The 18,062-nt window shown below is 39.8% G+C and overlaps 1 protein-coding gene across 2 annotated transcripts in view; it reads left to right on the forward strand.

Moving 5' to 3' along the window:
- The window catches only part of ARID5B (AT-rich interaction domain 5B), a 169,517-nt gene that overhangs the window by 76,654 nt on the left and 74,801 nt on the right, over positions 1–18,062 (forward strand). For both annotated transcript variants that reach the window (XM_074339490.1, XM_074339491.1), the window contains exon 4: positions 6,013–6,243. In XM_074339490.1, coding sequence (XP_074195591.1) covers positions 6,013–6,243 — 231 coding nt within the window. The remainder of the gene's footprint in view (positions 1–6,012; positions 6,244–18,062) is intronic.

The following is an 18,062-nucleotide window of genomic DNA, read 5'->3' on the forward strand; positions in this document are numbered from 1 at the left end:
CAGTAATAATCAAAAATGAATGGACGGAAAATAGGAAATGCCTAATTATGACAAATATTCAGTGTCACAACAGAGCAGCAATTAAATGGAAACTTCAATATCATTGTCAATAGCAGTAAGAATTGGAATAGTGCCAGGTATATAAAGTTGATGCTTTGCCTTTGGTTGGTTGCTAGGAGCACAGTGAAAAGTATAAAGCTTTGAGAAAAGAATGTCTAACGTAATAAAGTAACAGAAAGAAGCATAAATCATTGTAAGAGCCTCTCATATTGATATTATTTTACTTAAATTGTCTCAAAACTAGACATCAAGATTTATAACATGAACAAATTCATATTTGCTTGGGAGAAAAGGAGCACTATATGTTGTCTTGGAAGAACTTGCGACGTTTGTATCTCCAGCATAGCCTTCGTACATATTTGGAATCTTTTAAGTGAAAATCTTTAAATGTTTGTTTCTACTGGCATCCAAATGCATTTGCCCTAATACGATTAAGAGAACTAAAGGGCAAAATACTTGGCAGGTTTTTCAGTTGAGGTAATTAGGTGCAGGAAGGAACATGCATACTTTTTCCACCAGGCTCTATAAAATCCTGGTGCGAAGGTCTTTTTTTTAGATTTTTTTTTTTTTTTTAGCTTACTGATGTTAGAAGTAGATTATAGTGGTTTTCAGTAAGCATAATAGTGTGATGTTTCTGAAACAAGCCTTGCCTCCTCCCCCCAGAATGAAAAGGAAAGCCACATTTCTAAATTGTTGTATAAGAGATAAAAGCAAATTTCTCCTCCGGAATTTATGTTTTCAGCCTTCTGTGCATTTGGCCACCATTATCTATTTTTTAAAAAATAGCATTATGGATATTTGAAAGTCAATGCTCCATTAATTCATTGTGTTTGCTATTTCATGCATCTCTCTTTGTACAAAGACAACTTGAGCAACGTGCTATTCAGAATGAATGCCTGCTCTTACCCTCTCCCCACACCCCTTCCCCACCCCCAGCCCAACTCTGAGGATTAAAGCAATGGTATACAGTTACTGTTTGAAAAGCTTGGGTGGAGACTCACGTTATAATTACAGTTTCTCTGTGGAATTCTGTTTTGGACTTTGAAAATATATAAATAAGTGAAAAATTGACATTGCGAGAGGTTAACAAAACGTGTAATTATGATATAAGCGCAGGATTAGAGTAATTTTGGTTGAGCATTACAAGCAGTGTACTTTAGGTATTAACTTTTAATAGGCAAAGTTCTTTTCATTGGAGTTGAAATGAGGTTTAGTAATTTTGGGTCTCTTATTCCCTTTGAATATTTCATTTTAAAATAGGCATATTCACTTTTTTTTTTCTGGTGGAGGGGAGTTGAGAAATGAGATGACATTTTAATATCATCTCGTAATTATGGTTTTAAGTTTCAGTCTTCGGTACCAGCAATTTATTGCTGATCATTTTCTGTTGACAGAAATCAAGTAATGTATACATAACCTAACCAACTACAACTGACGAGAGTGAGTTAGAAGAAGATTCCTTAGGGTAATACTTTGATTTCTCTTCCTATGTGGATGTGGTTCAAAGAAAATCTTTGTTCCAAGAACACTTTGTTTGTCTTTTGCTAAACAAATGTGCAATTTACCCATTCTTTATTCATCCTTAGATTTATCTGCTAGACTCATTATGAATCAGAGAGGGGAAAAGGTCCTACACAACATTCATGGGTAACTTTGCATAGGAGTGTTTATGTGTATCTGAAATGCATAGGAAGAAAGAAGTAGATAAGAAATTTAAATAACAATTCCTGAAAGTGTCGTTTGGCTTTGTTTCTTAGTGTACTAAGGCAAAATAAATTATGGCAGCTGTTGAACAATTTAATACTTTTGTAGCTGTATATCAGGAAGAAATTAATTTAATGCAAAGACTTAGGAGGGAGTTATAGGATCATAGAATTTTAGATCTGGAAAGCCCTCCCAAACTTAAAATTTTATGCTAGCATACATATCTTTCATATTAAGGTGACCACACTTCATCTTGAGAAAAAGAAAGTGTTTCTCCAGTTAAATAAATATGTCTGCCTAAAGGAAGAGACTCAGGGTGTCTTCACTCAGGGAAACTTTCACCTAGATGAATTGTTGGTTCTTCCAGGTCTCACCTTTACTCTGGAAGTTCTCTTCACTCTCACCGAGAATGCTTTGTTCAACCTTCCCAGGAGTCCCGAGGGTCTCATAGGCTTTTTCTGACTTTTGTAAATATTAAAGGCACCTCCTCTGGGGCTAGCTAATTGTAAGGTTGGAAATTTGCCTCTGGCTCAAAAGTCTGGTTCAAATAGGTGGTTCTGTTCATAAGCAACAAAGTTATCATCCTTTATGTTTTGGCATCACTAAGCATTGCCACATTAGACCAGGTCCCAACTGTGCCTCTGGCCTCTTCGTGTGGAAAGAGGTTCATGGCGAGCAGGCATTGTAGGCTTGCACAACTGGGAGTTGGCTTTATTTCTCATCACATGGCTAGAAAATGGAAAGTTGCTATGCATGGAAGGTGTGTCAATAATGTTAAATAGTTACAATGGAAATTGCAGTATTCCAAAACAATAACAAACTAACTTAGACATTGAGTAGAAGAATCGTGGCTTATAACTGACTGAATTCTTCAGTATTGGATGAAACAGAAGTTTCATATTTTACTGGAGCAGAGGTCACCATCCTCATCCCTAATATTATAAATAAGTTAAACCTCTAATAATAATAATGTTGTTATTATTATTATTATTATTATTATTTGTGCACATCAAACTTAGAGTTAAAAGGTGGCTTTATCACTTGTCACTTGGGTGTCTGAACCTCAGGTTTCCCATCTCTGAATTGGGGGCTATTAACAAATAGTAATGCTACCAATCAGATTGCTGTGAGGAACAAAAAGATACGTTACGCGAAAGACCTTTGTCAAGTTTCGTGTTTTATTAGTAGTATTTGCTCAGCTTTCTAAAGAGGAAAGGAATCCCTCAGTCACTCCTGTTTTTGGTTGGGGGCTTTGTTTCATTTGCTGTCTTCTGTGATACCTGCAACAATCCTGGGAAAGTGGTAAAGAAAGTGGCCTTGTATTCTGTTTCAGGTACAGTGGTGATTTAGATAGGAGCATATACCTAAAAACTGATTTTATATAATTCATATATAATTGCCTGAGAGAGGGAGAGAGATCAAAATGCAAACTAAATAAATTACTGTAAGTCTGTGCAAAAAGCTAAACTCAGAATGAGAGTTTCCTGTGCTCCAACCTTAGAGATTCTGAGTCAGTGGTTCCTAATGGGCCTCCAGAATTTGCCTTTCTACAGGCAGCCTATGTGAATTCAATGTGGGCAGTCGAGGGGCACTCTTAGGGATAGTGTCTCCAGAGTGAACGGATATCGTAGGATGACTTGGGATCAGAGGGAACTTGTTGTTTTTTGTTTTTGTTTTTGTTTTTTGCCAACACGAGGAAGAGAAGGATTCATGGCATGGCTAGTGTTTTTAGGAACTGCATGAAGAAAGACGGATAAAGTTTTCTAGCTAGGATGAGGTGGAGAGAAAAGACAAAAAAGAAAGAGGCCATTTCTACGCACAGAACACAGCCAGGCAGCTGATACCATCCAAAACAGAGAATTAGGAAGATGTTAGAGATGGTGTCATCATGAAAAATGGTCAGAGAAAAACAGGAGAAGGAAGGGATAGGGAGGAAATAAAGTGATCCCAAGAGTCCAGGTGACATCTTCTGCTATAAAACTAACTCTGTGAAGGACCCATTCTCTCTCGCTCATTCAACCTGAAAAGCATAACTTCCTCTATTTCATTTCAAGAACACTTGGAGAAACCAGGACAGCTTTTGCCCCATCACAGAAAGCCAGTAGCCCATCCAAGATAGAATTTTGGAATCAACAAGTATTTGTACAGTATTTGCTATGTACAGGAGATGGTATTTGGTGCTGAGTAGGCTAAAATAAGTCCTGGGCGTTCATGGTTATACCCCTTTCTCTCACCTTGGACAGTCTTGGGCAATTGTTAGTCATCTTGGGCAAACAGAGTGTAAAATACAATTGACACATTGGGGTCTGCTTCTGTGAATAGTATTTAGGTGCTCTGGAGTTCTAATGATGTTCAGTGAATATTTCCACTAAACCTTTTTGTGCTTTAACTCTATAGAAAGCATAGACTTGAACCCAAAGTGTCAACTAGTATCTTGGTCCACTGTAAAAATCTCACATTGGCATGTCTTGGGACATATATCAGCATCTCAAAATTTCATTTGGGGACTTGCCTTCAATGTAAACATGTTTCCTTTTAATTAAGTGTGCCAGCTGACAAAGTGGCCACCCACAAACCAGGCAGGCGTCTAAGAAATGTAAACTGTTAAAAGATGTCATCTTGAAAGCAGCTAAACATCTCCATTCTCAAAGAAGCCTCCAGCCTGAGGAACTCAATGAACATAATTAGAAATACATCTGGGTATTGGCCTCCTATCTGAAAAGGTCACATGCACACCTTCCACTGGTACTGGTTGTGTTCCATCATTATGTTCTGTCCTCACTCACTCGTCTCCCACTGGTTACCAGATGGCCACAATAATGTTGGTATCCTTAACAACTGTCTTGTGCAATTCCCTGCAGCATGGTAAGGGCTCAAAATATTGAGTGTTTCCCCCCTTGGAGAAGCAAGTGACATATCTGGGAATTGCTTACAAATGCCCCGAAGGTGTGGTTATAGACAGTGATGGCAAAGTTGGTCACGGAGCCTAACTTCAGCTTGCCATTATGGATGTAGCAGGCATTTGGAGGTAGCCCACAGGTGGGCATTTGCAATTTTTCAAGCTTAAGATGAAGGAAGGATTTATCCATGCAGAATCTGGTTTTCATAAATAGGCACTTCATATAGTGAGGTGTAAAAAGGCATTACGATCATTGTGAGAGGAAGTTGCACTGAAGTTGCTGAAATGTTCTCCTGAGTTAAGTTGGTTCCTGGAGCTCTTTCCCAAGGTTGCTTGGGAGTCCTCTCAGCATGGTTCTCCATGATGTGCCAAGGTGCCAGATAGGTTTGAGGAACATGAGAAGATAGGGCGTATGGGATGGGTGGAGGGCAGAGAAGGTGGCCATATCAATCAAGTTGAGTTAGATGGTGCTGCAAAAACAGTAACCCCAAAGCACGGTCTCACTTAAAACAAGAAAGGTTTCTTTTCTGCTTATGTTATATGTCCATTTAGGATCAACCAGGGACTCTGCTCCATGTTATCCTCACTCTAGGACCCAAACTGGCAGAGGTGCCACTGTCTGAAACATTACAGATGTCCAGAGCAAGGGGAAGGAGAGACTGCGGTCAAACAGTGGCTCTTAAAGTAGCCACTCACTTCTGTCATATTTCATTGACCAAAACAAGTCACCCAGCCACTACACTCCAGTGGGCTGGGAAGCACAGTCTTTCCACGGGTCCATAAAATGAGCCAGAAGTATTTGTTAAACAACCACCAGAGCAAAGGATGATGCTCTTTAGGCCCAGGGACATCTGTCGGGGTCCAGATGACCTTTTCAGAGACCTCAAGCACTGAAAGATTATATAATCAAAAAAGGGGGGGGGGCACATACAGACACCAGAGATAAGCATAAAAAAGCTCAGCAAAATTCTGAGTTTTCCTCAGATGATGACTTTAATGCTAAAATATATACGAGGTTCTTTCAAAACAGTTTTTTTCAGTTTTCCTCCTTGCTGGCAATCCAAACGTTGCTTAATCTGACTATAGGGTCCTCCCTCTCTTTCTTCTCTCCAGTTTTTCTTTTCTCTCCAGGTAGCCTGAGGCTTTTTTGTGGAGCTGGACTGGTGAGGTGGGGCTGGGAGGAATGCGTGCATTAGCCAGACTGTGACGAAGATGAGCTGGTGGAAGAGTCTGGTTGAAGACTGTAGTTTTACCACAAAACCAGAAGGGATTCTTGAAACGGTGCCATGGCCATGACAGTTCTCTGTTGGAGGGGAGAGGGTAATGAAAGTGTTTTCTTGTTTGTCTAGGTGAGGATGAGGAAGAAACGAACGTGATCGTTCTCAGCTACCCTCAGTACTGCCGGTATCGCTCCATGCTGAAGCGCATCCAGGACAAGCCGTCTTCCATTCTCACAGACCAGTTTGCGTTAGCCCTGGGTGGCATCGCGGTGGTCAGCAAGAACCCTCAGATCCTGTACTGTCGGGACACCTTTGACCACCCAACTCTCATAGAAAATGAGAGCATATGCGATGAATTTGGTGAGTCTCTCTTTTTTTTTTTTTTTCACCTATATGAAACTTGTGCGTGCGTATCTACTGTTTTCAGTTCTTGTGAAGAGCAGTGATGGGGAACAGGGCTTATTTTCACAAGCCTAATGTGCCACCCCACCCCTCCCATCCTCCGAATTACTGCGGCATAAGGCGTCACTGCCTCCTTGGCAGCCTCTGTTTACCAGGGTGAAAGATTATTATTTAGAATTTGTTGTTGAATATAGAGTCTGAGGTTGCTTGGCCAACCTTAAAATTGGACTTTAGGACAGGAAGTTCTCATGCTAGTTCTTTCTTAAAAGGCTTTGACTATTCAGATACGGATTTGTTTTATTTAACTGATACCTCATTTTTCAGTGTTATAAGGCATTGTGAAAATACATTAATTTTTGTAACCATTTCAGTATTATAAGGTGAATAGATGATAGACAGATTGATAGATAGATCCCCATACCCATATCGTTTCATATATATGTATGTATATATACATATACATTCATCTTTGGTGGTCACAGGGTACTATATATAGATATCTATAGATAGATGGATATAGCTATGGATATCTATCTTTATACACATACATGGATATCTATATCTTGATATCTACATATGTAGATATATATGTCTATCTTTATACACGGTGCCCACCAAAGATGGATATACACACACATATCTTTATCTGTACCTCTGCCTAGTTGATCGATCATGTGTCTCTATAGACAGAAGGGAAAGAGGAAAAGATATATCATCAGTTTAGGAGACCTTGCATGATGCAGTGAGTGATTGGAGGCAAGCCAAGATCACATCTCTCACATCCTCATTTTCTCGTCTGTTCTTTGAAGAGATTGGATCACATCAGTGATTCTCAACAGGCTGGGCACATGTTCCCTGGCCATTTCTATACTTATGGAGACCTGAACAATCCCTACCTTCACCCTCCCCCTTCTCTGGGAATCGCCACCATAGAGTGACCAGTATGATCAGTGAGTCATGCTGAATTCCTCATGGGTACCCTGGTGGAGAAGAGGTAAAGACCCTGGCCTAAAGGAAGCACGGGGTCCCTTTGAGCTGGAACATTTCTGGATTCTGTTGGCTAACATTTCCTCAAGGATCCCTAGTTTGCGGATTATTCCAATTCAGATTGTTTGGCTGAACCATTACAGGCCTCGACATGGCTTAGGGAGCTCACTATGGCCTCTCCAATCTGATTATTTGCGACTCTTGCAGCCCTGTAGCTGCTGTGGGAGGGATGTAGTAAGTAGGTGTGTGGACAGAGGAGAGGTGAGGATGAGGGGATGGAATGGAATGATCCAAGAAGGAAGGGAGGAAAGAGGAAGAGGACATGACAGTTCATTGGATATGACTTTTTTTTGTTTTCGCAAACTGTGTTTTCAGATGCCTTTCACAACTCTGGCTTGTCAAATGACTGTCAATCGGTAACAGAGTGGTAGTGTTTATATAAGTTATTTTCCTCTTCCAAGAAGAATTTATTGTTATATTTTTAATATTCAAAAACCTTTATATTCAAGTTGATGAATGTATCCAATACATTTTTTTAAATGCCCTCTTTTATCAGATCAACATTTACAAAACTTCCCTTTTCAATACTTCAATTTTGAGTTTTTCCTCAGTCCCTGCTGCTCCCACACACTGTCCTGTTTGCTGCTAAAAAGGCCTCTGAATTCCTGACACAAAATAAAACTCAAAGAATGTTTTCGCTCGTGTAAGAGTATTCAAAATTAGAGTTTCACAATGTAATATAATGAAAAACGTTTCAACCTTTTTGGCTAATTTAAGAGTTATTAGTCATTGAGTTTCAAAGCTGTTGCATCTAGAATTGGTAATAGAAAGAAGTTCCAATTTAACAGTGATCACAGTAGTTAAGAGTTACTATATTAGTTTTAAATATTCTCACAAACACAGACACCTGACTTGTGAATGTTTTCCTGAATTTTCTTCTGGTATAGCTAATTTTAATGCTGTTTTTCTTCTCCAGCCTCATAAAATGGAAGCTTTCTTTTGGAATAAAGGTACCTTTAAAGAGCTTCTAGAATGGCTAGTTTAATAATTAGAATATTAGATAATTTTTTAGTTATATTTTTAGTTCAAATAGTTTGTACTTCTAGTATTGCACTTTAGTAAGTGAACCAAAAAAAGCTTATTTTGACCTGATTTGAACACATTTACCAACGTCCCTCCCCCATCTTCCACTTTTGGTCACACTCTAAATTTCCAGAGAACACCCTTTTAAAATCTCCAACTGGTTGTATTCGAAATCAACATGAGTTAAAGGGTTTGTTAAAATGTGGGGTTGGGTTTCTCCAACCAACTAACAGTTGGTGGAAGAACATAAATTTAATTAGTGACTAGCATTAAACAAATGTTCCTAATATTAAACACTGCCAGATGACTGAAACACTTCTGTCAGATTACCACGAGTGCCAGGGGGCCCACAGATGAATTTCTACACAGTATATATTCTGTACCACACGTTCGGTGACTTCAGTAATTGGTCAAATGTAATTTAGGTAACAGTATGCCTCGGCTGTAAAAATCAAATTTTATTAGCCATATCACCAGGTGGATGAATGGTGGAGCTGATGGCAAAGAGTTTATAGCAGTTAGCAGCTACACCTTTGACACATGAAATTCATAAATTGCCATAAAAATACCTCCAAGGCCCTTCTGAAAAGGACAGTGTCTCCTTTCCTATGATTAAATAATGTTTATTTTATTAACTAATATATTTTTTGCTTTCTTCTATTAAATGGGATTATGGAGTGGGACTGGGAGGGGGTGTTCAAAAGATAAATAAAACACAGTCCCTGCTTGTTTTGAGGATTTGAAATCTAATTGGGGAAGACAGGATTAACTCACCTGAAAGGTTAACTAATGTTACAAGAAAGTCGGTGATTAAGTATTTAGTGAGTGTTGCAGAAAGCAAGTACAGTAGGAATTTTGCAGTGGGTTGGGGGTGGGAAAGGTAGAGTGGCTGAAGATGGTGATCCTGGAGAGAGGGCAGGGAAAGCCTCATGGAAAAGGCAGGACTGGATCTGGTTTTAAATTAAGATTATTAGAAACCTTTAAAAAATATCTAGATCATTTACAATTCATATCCTGACTCTCCATGTTAGGAATGGCTGCCTTCACCCTGCCTTCACCTCTCTTAGGTTTCTTTGCCCTTAGCCATCACCCTCGGTGGGCCTTGCCCTCTAGGTGGGTTTTATAAATGGTCTGATGTCCCCCTGAGAATGGAGACATGAATGTGAGTCTGTGGACCAGGGTTGGGATGAACCTAGGCAGCGGCTTTGGAACAGGAAGTAAACATTCCTTCTTGGGCTGGGATGCCCCACATTTTCTCTGTGTGCTTACATTCCCCAGATTCATCTCGGAAAATGGGCTTTGCTCTGTGTGACACCCTTGCCCAACTGCCCAAACACCTCCCCCTGCCCCATTGTTTCAGTGTTATTCACTGAATCACAAGTTTAATTGAACAATAAAAATAAGGCATTGAAATCTACCATGAGTCCCTATAAATAAATTCTCCTTAGAGTTTTATGAAACTGTTTAATGAAAAGTTTGATTAGAAACTATTAAAGAAAAATAGAATAGATGAAATTTCATCATTTAGTCCCACATTACAGTAGTGTGATTTTGATTTTTATTTACATTGAGATATTCAGAATAGAGTAAATATATCCTGGTTTTAATTAACTACCCTCCTTACTTGAGAAAGGTTATTTTAGGCTTGAAGGGTTTTGATAGCATACCATCTGCTTTTTTCACTGTGTTTTATTCAAGTCCCTTTTTGCTTACAGCGCTGTGCAATGTCTAAACTTATGACATAAGCATAAATTGAATCATAGTAATGGTAGGTGATTGAAAAGCTTCAGGCTTGACGTCCTGCCCGCATTCTTCCATCTTGTCAGTTACAATGCTCTTACAGGCAGTGTACTCTTTTCTTAGCACAAGAGAATTGACTATTTTTAAAACTAAAGCCACGGACTCCCTATTAAAGCATTATGAAAACTGTTGTATTGCACATGCAATTAGGAAATGAGATTATAATAACAGGCAGGGAACGGGACATTATGAATGACGATTTTTTACTCTATGCATAATTCCTGCCCCCGCTGCCTTGTTAGAATCTCCTAACAGAAGGCACTCTCTGACAGCCCCCCCATCTTGCTTTTACCTCTTTTTATAATTCAATTCCTCTTTTGTGAAACACATACTGTCATTTGTATTGTGTTATTGTCTGTGCTATAGAGAAAACACACAGATGCAAACATTTTATCTGTTTTTCCTGTTAGAACAATAAAATGTCCACTGGTTTGTAATGTACAATGTTTACATGAATATCACACAGATTGATTTCACATGTGTGAAGTGTTGACAGCTCAATCCAAACAGAGGCATGCACTGTACAGTAGGTAAATGGATAACTTTAGTTCCTGGCTTCCATCAGAGAGATGTAAGGTGGACCCAATATACATAAATGAGATGAAATCAGTCCTTCAAAGTGGATGGGCCTAAATGGATTAAGATACGTTTCATTAAAAAAAATACTAAAAGATACAGTTTATTTCAGTCTGAGTTTTGAATTGCAAAGAGACAAGCTGTGCTTCTAAGTTCTTTGGAGTTGTGTGTGTGTGTGTGTGTGTGTGTGTGTGTGTGTGTGTTTATTAAGGAATGAGATGGAGTTAAAGAAAGGAAATTGTAATTCACCTGAAAAGAACAGAGATGAGATGGACTGCCATCTTGGTGTTCTGACCTTCACCATATAGAACACCAGGAGCTCTGACCTTCAAGTAGGAGAAGTTGGCTACATCAGTGTTATAACATATACTCTGCTAATGGGCAGAGGGGTACCACGGTCAAGGAAGAAGAATGCTAGGCTCTCAGAAATAGCTCAGGTCTAATCAAGGCTCAACTGTCCAGTGTGCTGTGCCTCTGAGTGAGTGACATAAGGCCCGTCACGTGTCCCATCTTAAAATTGAGCAGTAACAACCCACTCACCAGACTCAGAATAAGTCTATATTCACTTGATTTTTAAAAAGTCCTCTTAATAAATGAAGGTTTTCTATTGTTTCTTTTGGAGTGTTAGGCCTTGGACAACTTACGCTCTACACAGATCTTGCTCTTTGAACAGTAAAGGAACCATTTCCCTAAGGCTACAAGGACTCTTGCTAGAACCTTAATGGAAAAGAAAAGTTTTCTACTTTTTATAATCTTTTAAAGAAGATTTTCTGACTCTGCGTTGAACTTTTCCTTTCCATTTTCCTGTTGGGTGAAAGAATGACATTATGGACAAAAGAAGAAAAAGCAGAGAGAGGAAGAGAAATAGAAAAGGGGACAAAACCTTTACCTATGAAAGAAAATTCAGGACATATAAAATTATTTTGAAGCATAAAGGATGAGCTGGACTCTGCATTTTCCCCTCTACACATCACATGTTTTGCTGGAAATGAAAGGAAAGGCAGTTGTTTTGTTAAGGATCATGGGAATTTGTAAGTGAGTAAACATTTTTTTCCTTGCCAAAGTAGGTTTCATGGTCACAGTGGATTTCGACCATCAGATGCCTTTGTTCCTGGCCCGTGTCCACATTTAGGCTTTTGCCGCCTGCATGTGCTGCCCACCGAGCTCCCGAATGATAACAAGGCAGACATTTCTCTTTAATTGAAGCCAAGTGGGAAAGGAGTTGCTTCTTGTATATTGCTGTTTATGCAGAAGGCATAACCTGCAGAGATCTCACTTTGGAGGACTGCTTCCTCCTGGAAATTTTCTAGAGGTTCTGTTTAACATTAGAGAATAGTCTGACCAAGACCTCTCTTGGTACCTTTGGCATGGGGACAGAGAGAATGTTAAGTTCATCATACAACATCGTAAACCAAACCCAAATAAATCTGCTGGTAGAAGTGTATCGGATGTGCTCTGTAGTACGTGTAATGATTAACACATGGCCTCGGCGTCAAGGACAGTAAGACACAAAGAGGGCTGGAGAGCAGACTTTCATGGGCATTGGAAGCTAAGGTACCGTCTCTCTTGGGGATTCAGGAAAAGAATTTTTATGTTGCTACTGTAAATTCATCCACAGAGTCATGATATATGGAATGGGTGGGATTAGTGAATTTCTTTTCTATTTTTGGAACTTGAAAGAATACTTTTAAATAACTCTGGACTCCTTTGTAGCTGAGTGGACTCAATGGGTTATTAAAAACTATTTGGACTCATGAGTACAGTAAACTCTTGTTCACTCCAGAAGAAAGGATCTATGTCTATATTGGCCAGTATTTCACCTAGCATTTCATCTAGAAAAGCAAGCAAGTTATATCCCATTACATTAGCAAGGTCAACATATTCATCTCTAGGGTGAAACCGATATTTTTATCAATTGAAAAAAATCACACACCAGATCCAGATCATTGAAAAAAAATCACAGACAAAATGCTTGTTTGGGGTAGGGATGATGCAACGAGGTTCAAGATAAGTCTGGATTCACTTGATTTTTTGAAAATCCTCTGGATATGTGAAGGTTCTCTCGAAACCCCTTCATGCTATCCTGTCAGGGGAACTGGATTGATTAAAGTTCAATCCAGTAGATGGACTCTAGGTGAGGCTGTCTGGGGATGCTTAGAGCCTAGCACAGTGCCCACACTATGCCCTTAATCCATTCATACATTTTACCAACATCTATTACATACCACTATATGCCAAGTACTCTTCTGGTCCTTGTGTACAGAGTTGTGAACAAGACAGAAAAGTTTCCCACTCTTCAGCAACTCACACTGGAGTATGTAGGGAGGGGAGTGGCACACTGCAGTATAGCCCGGACCAGAGCTTGTAGATATAGGTCATACCTTACAAGGTTGTGAAGATTAAATGAGTTAATGACTTAAAGCGCTGAGGTGAACATGGTAAGTGCTACCTAAGTTCTCATTGTTATCCAAATCTTCTTGTACCTCTTGCACCACCCAACACAACCTTAACCACATATTGAGCCCATAGTGGTTCTTCAAAAAACACCCACAAGATTGTTTCATACCTGTACAGACTGCTGGGGATAATGAGGTATCATTTGCTATTCAAAATCATTCAACATTTGTTCATTCCAGAAATACTTATTTGTCCTTCTGCATGGAATGTGTTTCTCCAGATATCGTGGGTCTGGCTCCTTCTCATCATTCCATCCTCAGCTCAGATGTCTCCTCTCCAGGGAAGTCTTCCCCGATCTTCCCCTTTGCACAAGTCCAGCTCTATCCCATCACCCAATGTAGAATTATCTTCCTATACCTCATCACTATCTGAAATTAACTCTTGTAGTTGTTTCTTTATATATGTATGCTCTGATTCCACCCTCCCCCCCATACTATAATGTTAGCTCTTTAAGAACAGGGAACATTTCTGTCTTGTTCACAAGTGTGTGTCCAGGGATGAGAATAATACTTGGCACATAGCAAGTGTGTAATAAATATTGGTTAAATTAATGAATGGATACTTGCATGCTATATGTCAATATCGTTGTTCTCCCTCATTTTACAAATGAAGACACTTAAGCACCATACTATACAGCTATCAAGTGGCAAAACCAGGACATAAACCCAGACAGTCTGGCTCAGCATCCATGTGGTTAACCATTACACTAGGCTGCCTCTCAGCGTGGACCTAGCTCAGAAAGATCTTTCAGGCTTCCTGACATCAGGCTAACTGGAAACAGATAACTGATCACCAGATCTCTGGATAATGAATACACGATTGGTTATGTAGGATTTAGAGATTGTTGTGTGTTGGAGTCATTATAAAAGGAATGATCGTAAAGATTCAAAATCTGAAAACCATTAGATTGGGATCATGAAACTTTGATGCCAGCCACTGTGCTTTCTTGTCTATATTATACCAGTCTTCCTGCTTTAGCCATTGTTGTCCATTGGTCTCTTTACAAGACACCAGGCAGAGTGGTCACTTCCCTGCTCAAATCTTCCAGTGCCTTCCCATCTCAGACAAGAGGATATGAGTATAGAGCCCTCTAAGAGCTAGACCTATTTAGAAGTTGAAGGGGGCAGGCAGTAAACTGCTCTGGGTTCTCAGGCACTTGTTTTGAAGACATAGGGTTGTGATGCTGACAGGACTTTCACTCTCCACCTCTCTGTAATTTTCTGCTTAGAACGCACTGGTTTTCCCAACTTGGCATCCTCCTTTAATGAAAAAATTATAGGTCTAATTTCAAAAAATGAAATGTATGCAAGCTTTCCTGCTTCTATCACTTCTTTATTTCTGTAACACATAAATCATTTCCCTTTTTAAAATTAAATCTTGCTTGCTATGATTTGGTAATGGGTTTTCAAAGAAGGCAGAGTAGCCAAGCTCTTTGGCACCAGAGCCAGCTGTGCTGCCTGCTCAGGAAATCTTCTCATTGCTGGCTGGCGTGGGCCTTGATTCCATCATCTGGGCTTTATGCTCCCTTTGGAAGTTGCCTAGAAATTCTCTCCCTGAGTATCTCTTCTATGAATGGTCTTTTTAGCTCTCCAGTCGCCATTTTGGAGGACTCAAGAATAGATGGGACTTGGGTAGAAAAAGACTGACGTGTTCTAATGCTTCTTCGGTGCTTCTTCATTCATTCATTCATCCATTGAACACTGATTCTGTTGGACAGAACCCCAGGCATTGTTGGGATGAGTATTGGTCTCTGCTCTCAAGACTCTTGAAAAGCAAGTTAACTGAGATAAGACATAGAGCAGTGGTTTACTACAATTATTATCTGAGATCCTCTTAGCAATCCTGCATTTTACCGTGAGCGACCTTGTGGTAACACAGCTACAATAGGGTCGCAGACCTAGCATTTTGCTGAAGTGGGAGTTGTCTTCCCCTAGTCTGCTGACCCCAATTGGCAGGCTCCTTCCACCACAAAGTGAGAGGAGCATGGAGCTAAGAGTCAGGAGTTATTCTGATATTCAAAGGCGATGATATCTGCCAAGCTTTGTAGTTGGGAAAGCTTTACCATATGATGGACGCTGAGAGGCAGTCAGCTGAGGGCCAAATGAGGAGGTTATCAGCTATATGAAAGAGGGCCTGGGTGTCAGAGGAGGCCTCTTAGAGGAAGTGGATCTTCAACTGGAGCTTGAGGGATTCAGAAAGGAGGAAGTTATTTCAGGTGAGGAGGTGGTAAATACTCCGGACTTTGAAGCTCAAAGAAAGAGATTGTTTCCTCTGCCATTTTTAGCTTTTAGTGTAGACAAAAAAACAGCCTCCACGAGCAAAATGTATTCTTCTTTCTAGAAGATGTTACCTTCCCCTGAAGGAGCACGTGCTTCTGGGTCCTTCTCTCATAGGCCCCATTGAGGCTAGGACCCAGGGGAAGCCTCTTGGAGGACAAATCAACTTGTCTCTTATTAAATTGGAATTTTTTCCTTGTGTCTGTAAGAAAGAAAAGGAAGGATGCACCAACGTTGCAGTAGGGAGTAAAGGAGTGAGGTGCCTGCTTGGTTTCCTGGCTACTTAAAGGGCTGCTTCAAGGCTGAAAGGGCTGCTTCAGAGCAATCATCTTTAATACCCTACCTACTCCTTGTCCCTTCTGTGTTACTCAGTACTTTTCCAAAGTTTGTTTTTCCTTCTGCTTAGTATTTAACGGAGTCTATTGCATTTCTCTTTACTAGATTCTAAGCTCTTAGAGGGGTAAGAACTATGCCTTCCTCATCTCTGTATCAACATGTTTATTGAAATAATATAAAAACCCTGCTAAATTCCAGAGGGCTTCAGCTTTCCATCAACTTATCTCCTTTCTTAGAGACAAATATTTCTTGACCTCAATCTTCAAGCTTTAGTTTATTGCCAGTTGATTTAATTCTCAAGGGCAAGTGTCTAGCTCAAAGGAATTGCTTTGTTTTGTTTTTTTTCCTCAACATTCACCTTTTCAAACGCAAGGAATGGTCTTCATAAATTGATCAATGTCTTTGGTTGAGGATTGTTCATTTGTTATGATGCCTTACCGGCCCTGGAATCTACACAACCTAGAATGGCATTCTTTCTGAGGAAGCTGAGGACCATCCTTAATTTAATTTAGGGCAAATGGTAACCAGAAGTCAACACTTTGATATTTCCAGCCTTTAACCCACAGATGTCAGAATTCATTGTGGAAATCAAGGAATAGTGGTAGCATACACTTCTTTGACAAGTTCTAATTACATGTGGGCTCTGTGGATCAAGAACGTAATATAGATCACAGTTCAGGCTAGAATCATATCAGAAAGTGTTGGGAAAGAAAGGGCTTAGCCAGTATAATGTTCATTATTAGGAAGATTACTTGGTGGGTGGCACTTATGCCTCAAGGATACTTTATGGATCATTGACTTGCCGCATGTTATTTGTAAATGAAGATGAGGCCTTCTGTCTCTCAGAAGAGTTCTGTAGACGATCCTCGATGAGGCACGTTCACAACACACAGGGTTTAGCAGGTCACACTTTCTTCCTCAAAGTCCCAGATATGAACATTAGGTCTTTAAAATAGGAGATAAAATATTTTAATAAAGAGATCATACACAGTGCTAGAAACTGTACTCGATAAAGCCACTGATTCCTACCCCATCCCCAGCACATACGCCTTTAAAAAGAGAGAGGATGTTTGTACTAGTTGATTCCTCTGAGGTTTGTATTTACCGCAGCATGTATCACAGGTCCCATGCTATAGAGAATGCATTCTGTCCCATAATTCTTGAAAGAAAGGAAGTTGAAATGTGTCAGGACTAGAACAAACAGGGACTATGGTTGAGCCCCCATTAAATTGTCTTGCCGATCCTTGGGGCCAATGTCATTTGTCTGAGCTGAGGAGGTGGCCTCAGAGATGCAGAGAGCATGGCCTTGCAACTCCCAACCATGGTAAATGCTCATCCCCACTCCCCCACAGGCCTGCCATTCTGTTCCTCATGAGAGAGGAATAACCTTCACATGGAAGAGCACTCCTCATATTTTTCAAAGAACCTTCACCCAGTGTTCAATGTCTTGCCTCTGAGCAACTCTGTATAACGAGAAGGACCAGTGTCATTGAGCCCATTGTTGCAGCTGAAGAACTGATCAGGAAAATCAGTGGCCAAACATTAGTGCAGCAGTGGTGAGACCACAATGGGATTTGGGTGTTGACTTCTTGACCTGTGCTCTGATTACCTACAGTGTTTCCCCGAAAATAAGACCTAGCTGGACCATCAGCTCTAATGCCTCTTTTGGAGCAAAAATTAATATAAGACCCGGTCTTATTTTGATATAATATAAAACCAGGTTTTTATAATATAATAAAATAATATAATATGATACCAGGTATAATATAATATAATACCGGGTCTTATGTAGTATAAGACCCGGTCTTATATAATGTAATATAAGACCGGGTCTTATATTAATTTTTGCTCCCAAAGACACATTAGAGCTGATGGACTGTCCGACTAGGTCTTATTTTCGGAGAAACACAGTGATTTCCCTGAATGTGGCCCAGTGCTAAAGGACATGACATCTCAGCTTTAAATGCAGCAAACCCTAATTAACCAGAATCTTTAGTTAACCAGATACTCCCTGCCCCTCGTTCCCTTTGTACAGTATTTCAAGGATGAAAAAAAGTAAATGGTAAGAAACAGTTCAATGTTTTCCAAAATATTTTTCTCATTATGAAATTATGTCCATTATGGAAAGTACAAGTATAATAATAATAGTAATAATAATTGCCATTCTTCTGTGAGCATATACCATATATCAGGCCTTATGGTTAAGTCTTTTACATACAGTATCTTACTCCTTAGAGCGCCCTTGTAAGGAAGCTCATATTA

The sequence above is a fragment of the Rhinolophus sinicus genome, linkage group LG07 (assembly GCF_036562045.2).
Source record: "Rhinolophus sinicus isolate RSC01 linkage group LG07, ASM3656204v1, whole genome shotgun sequence".
NCBI lineage: Eukaryota > Metazoa > Chordata > Mammalia > Chiroptera > Rhinolophidae > Rhinolophus > Rhinolophus sinicus.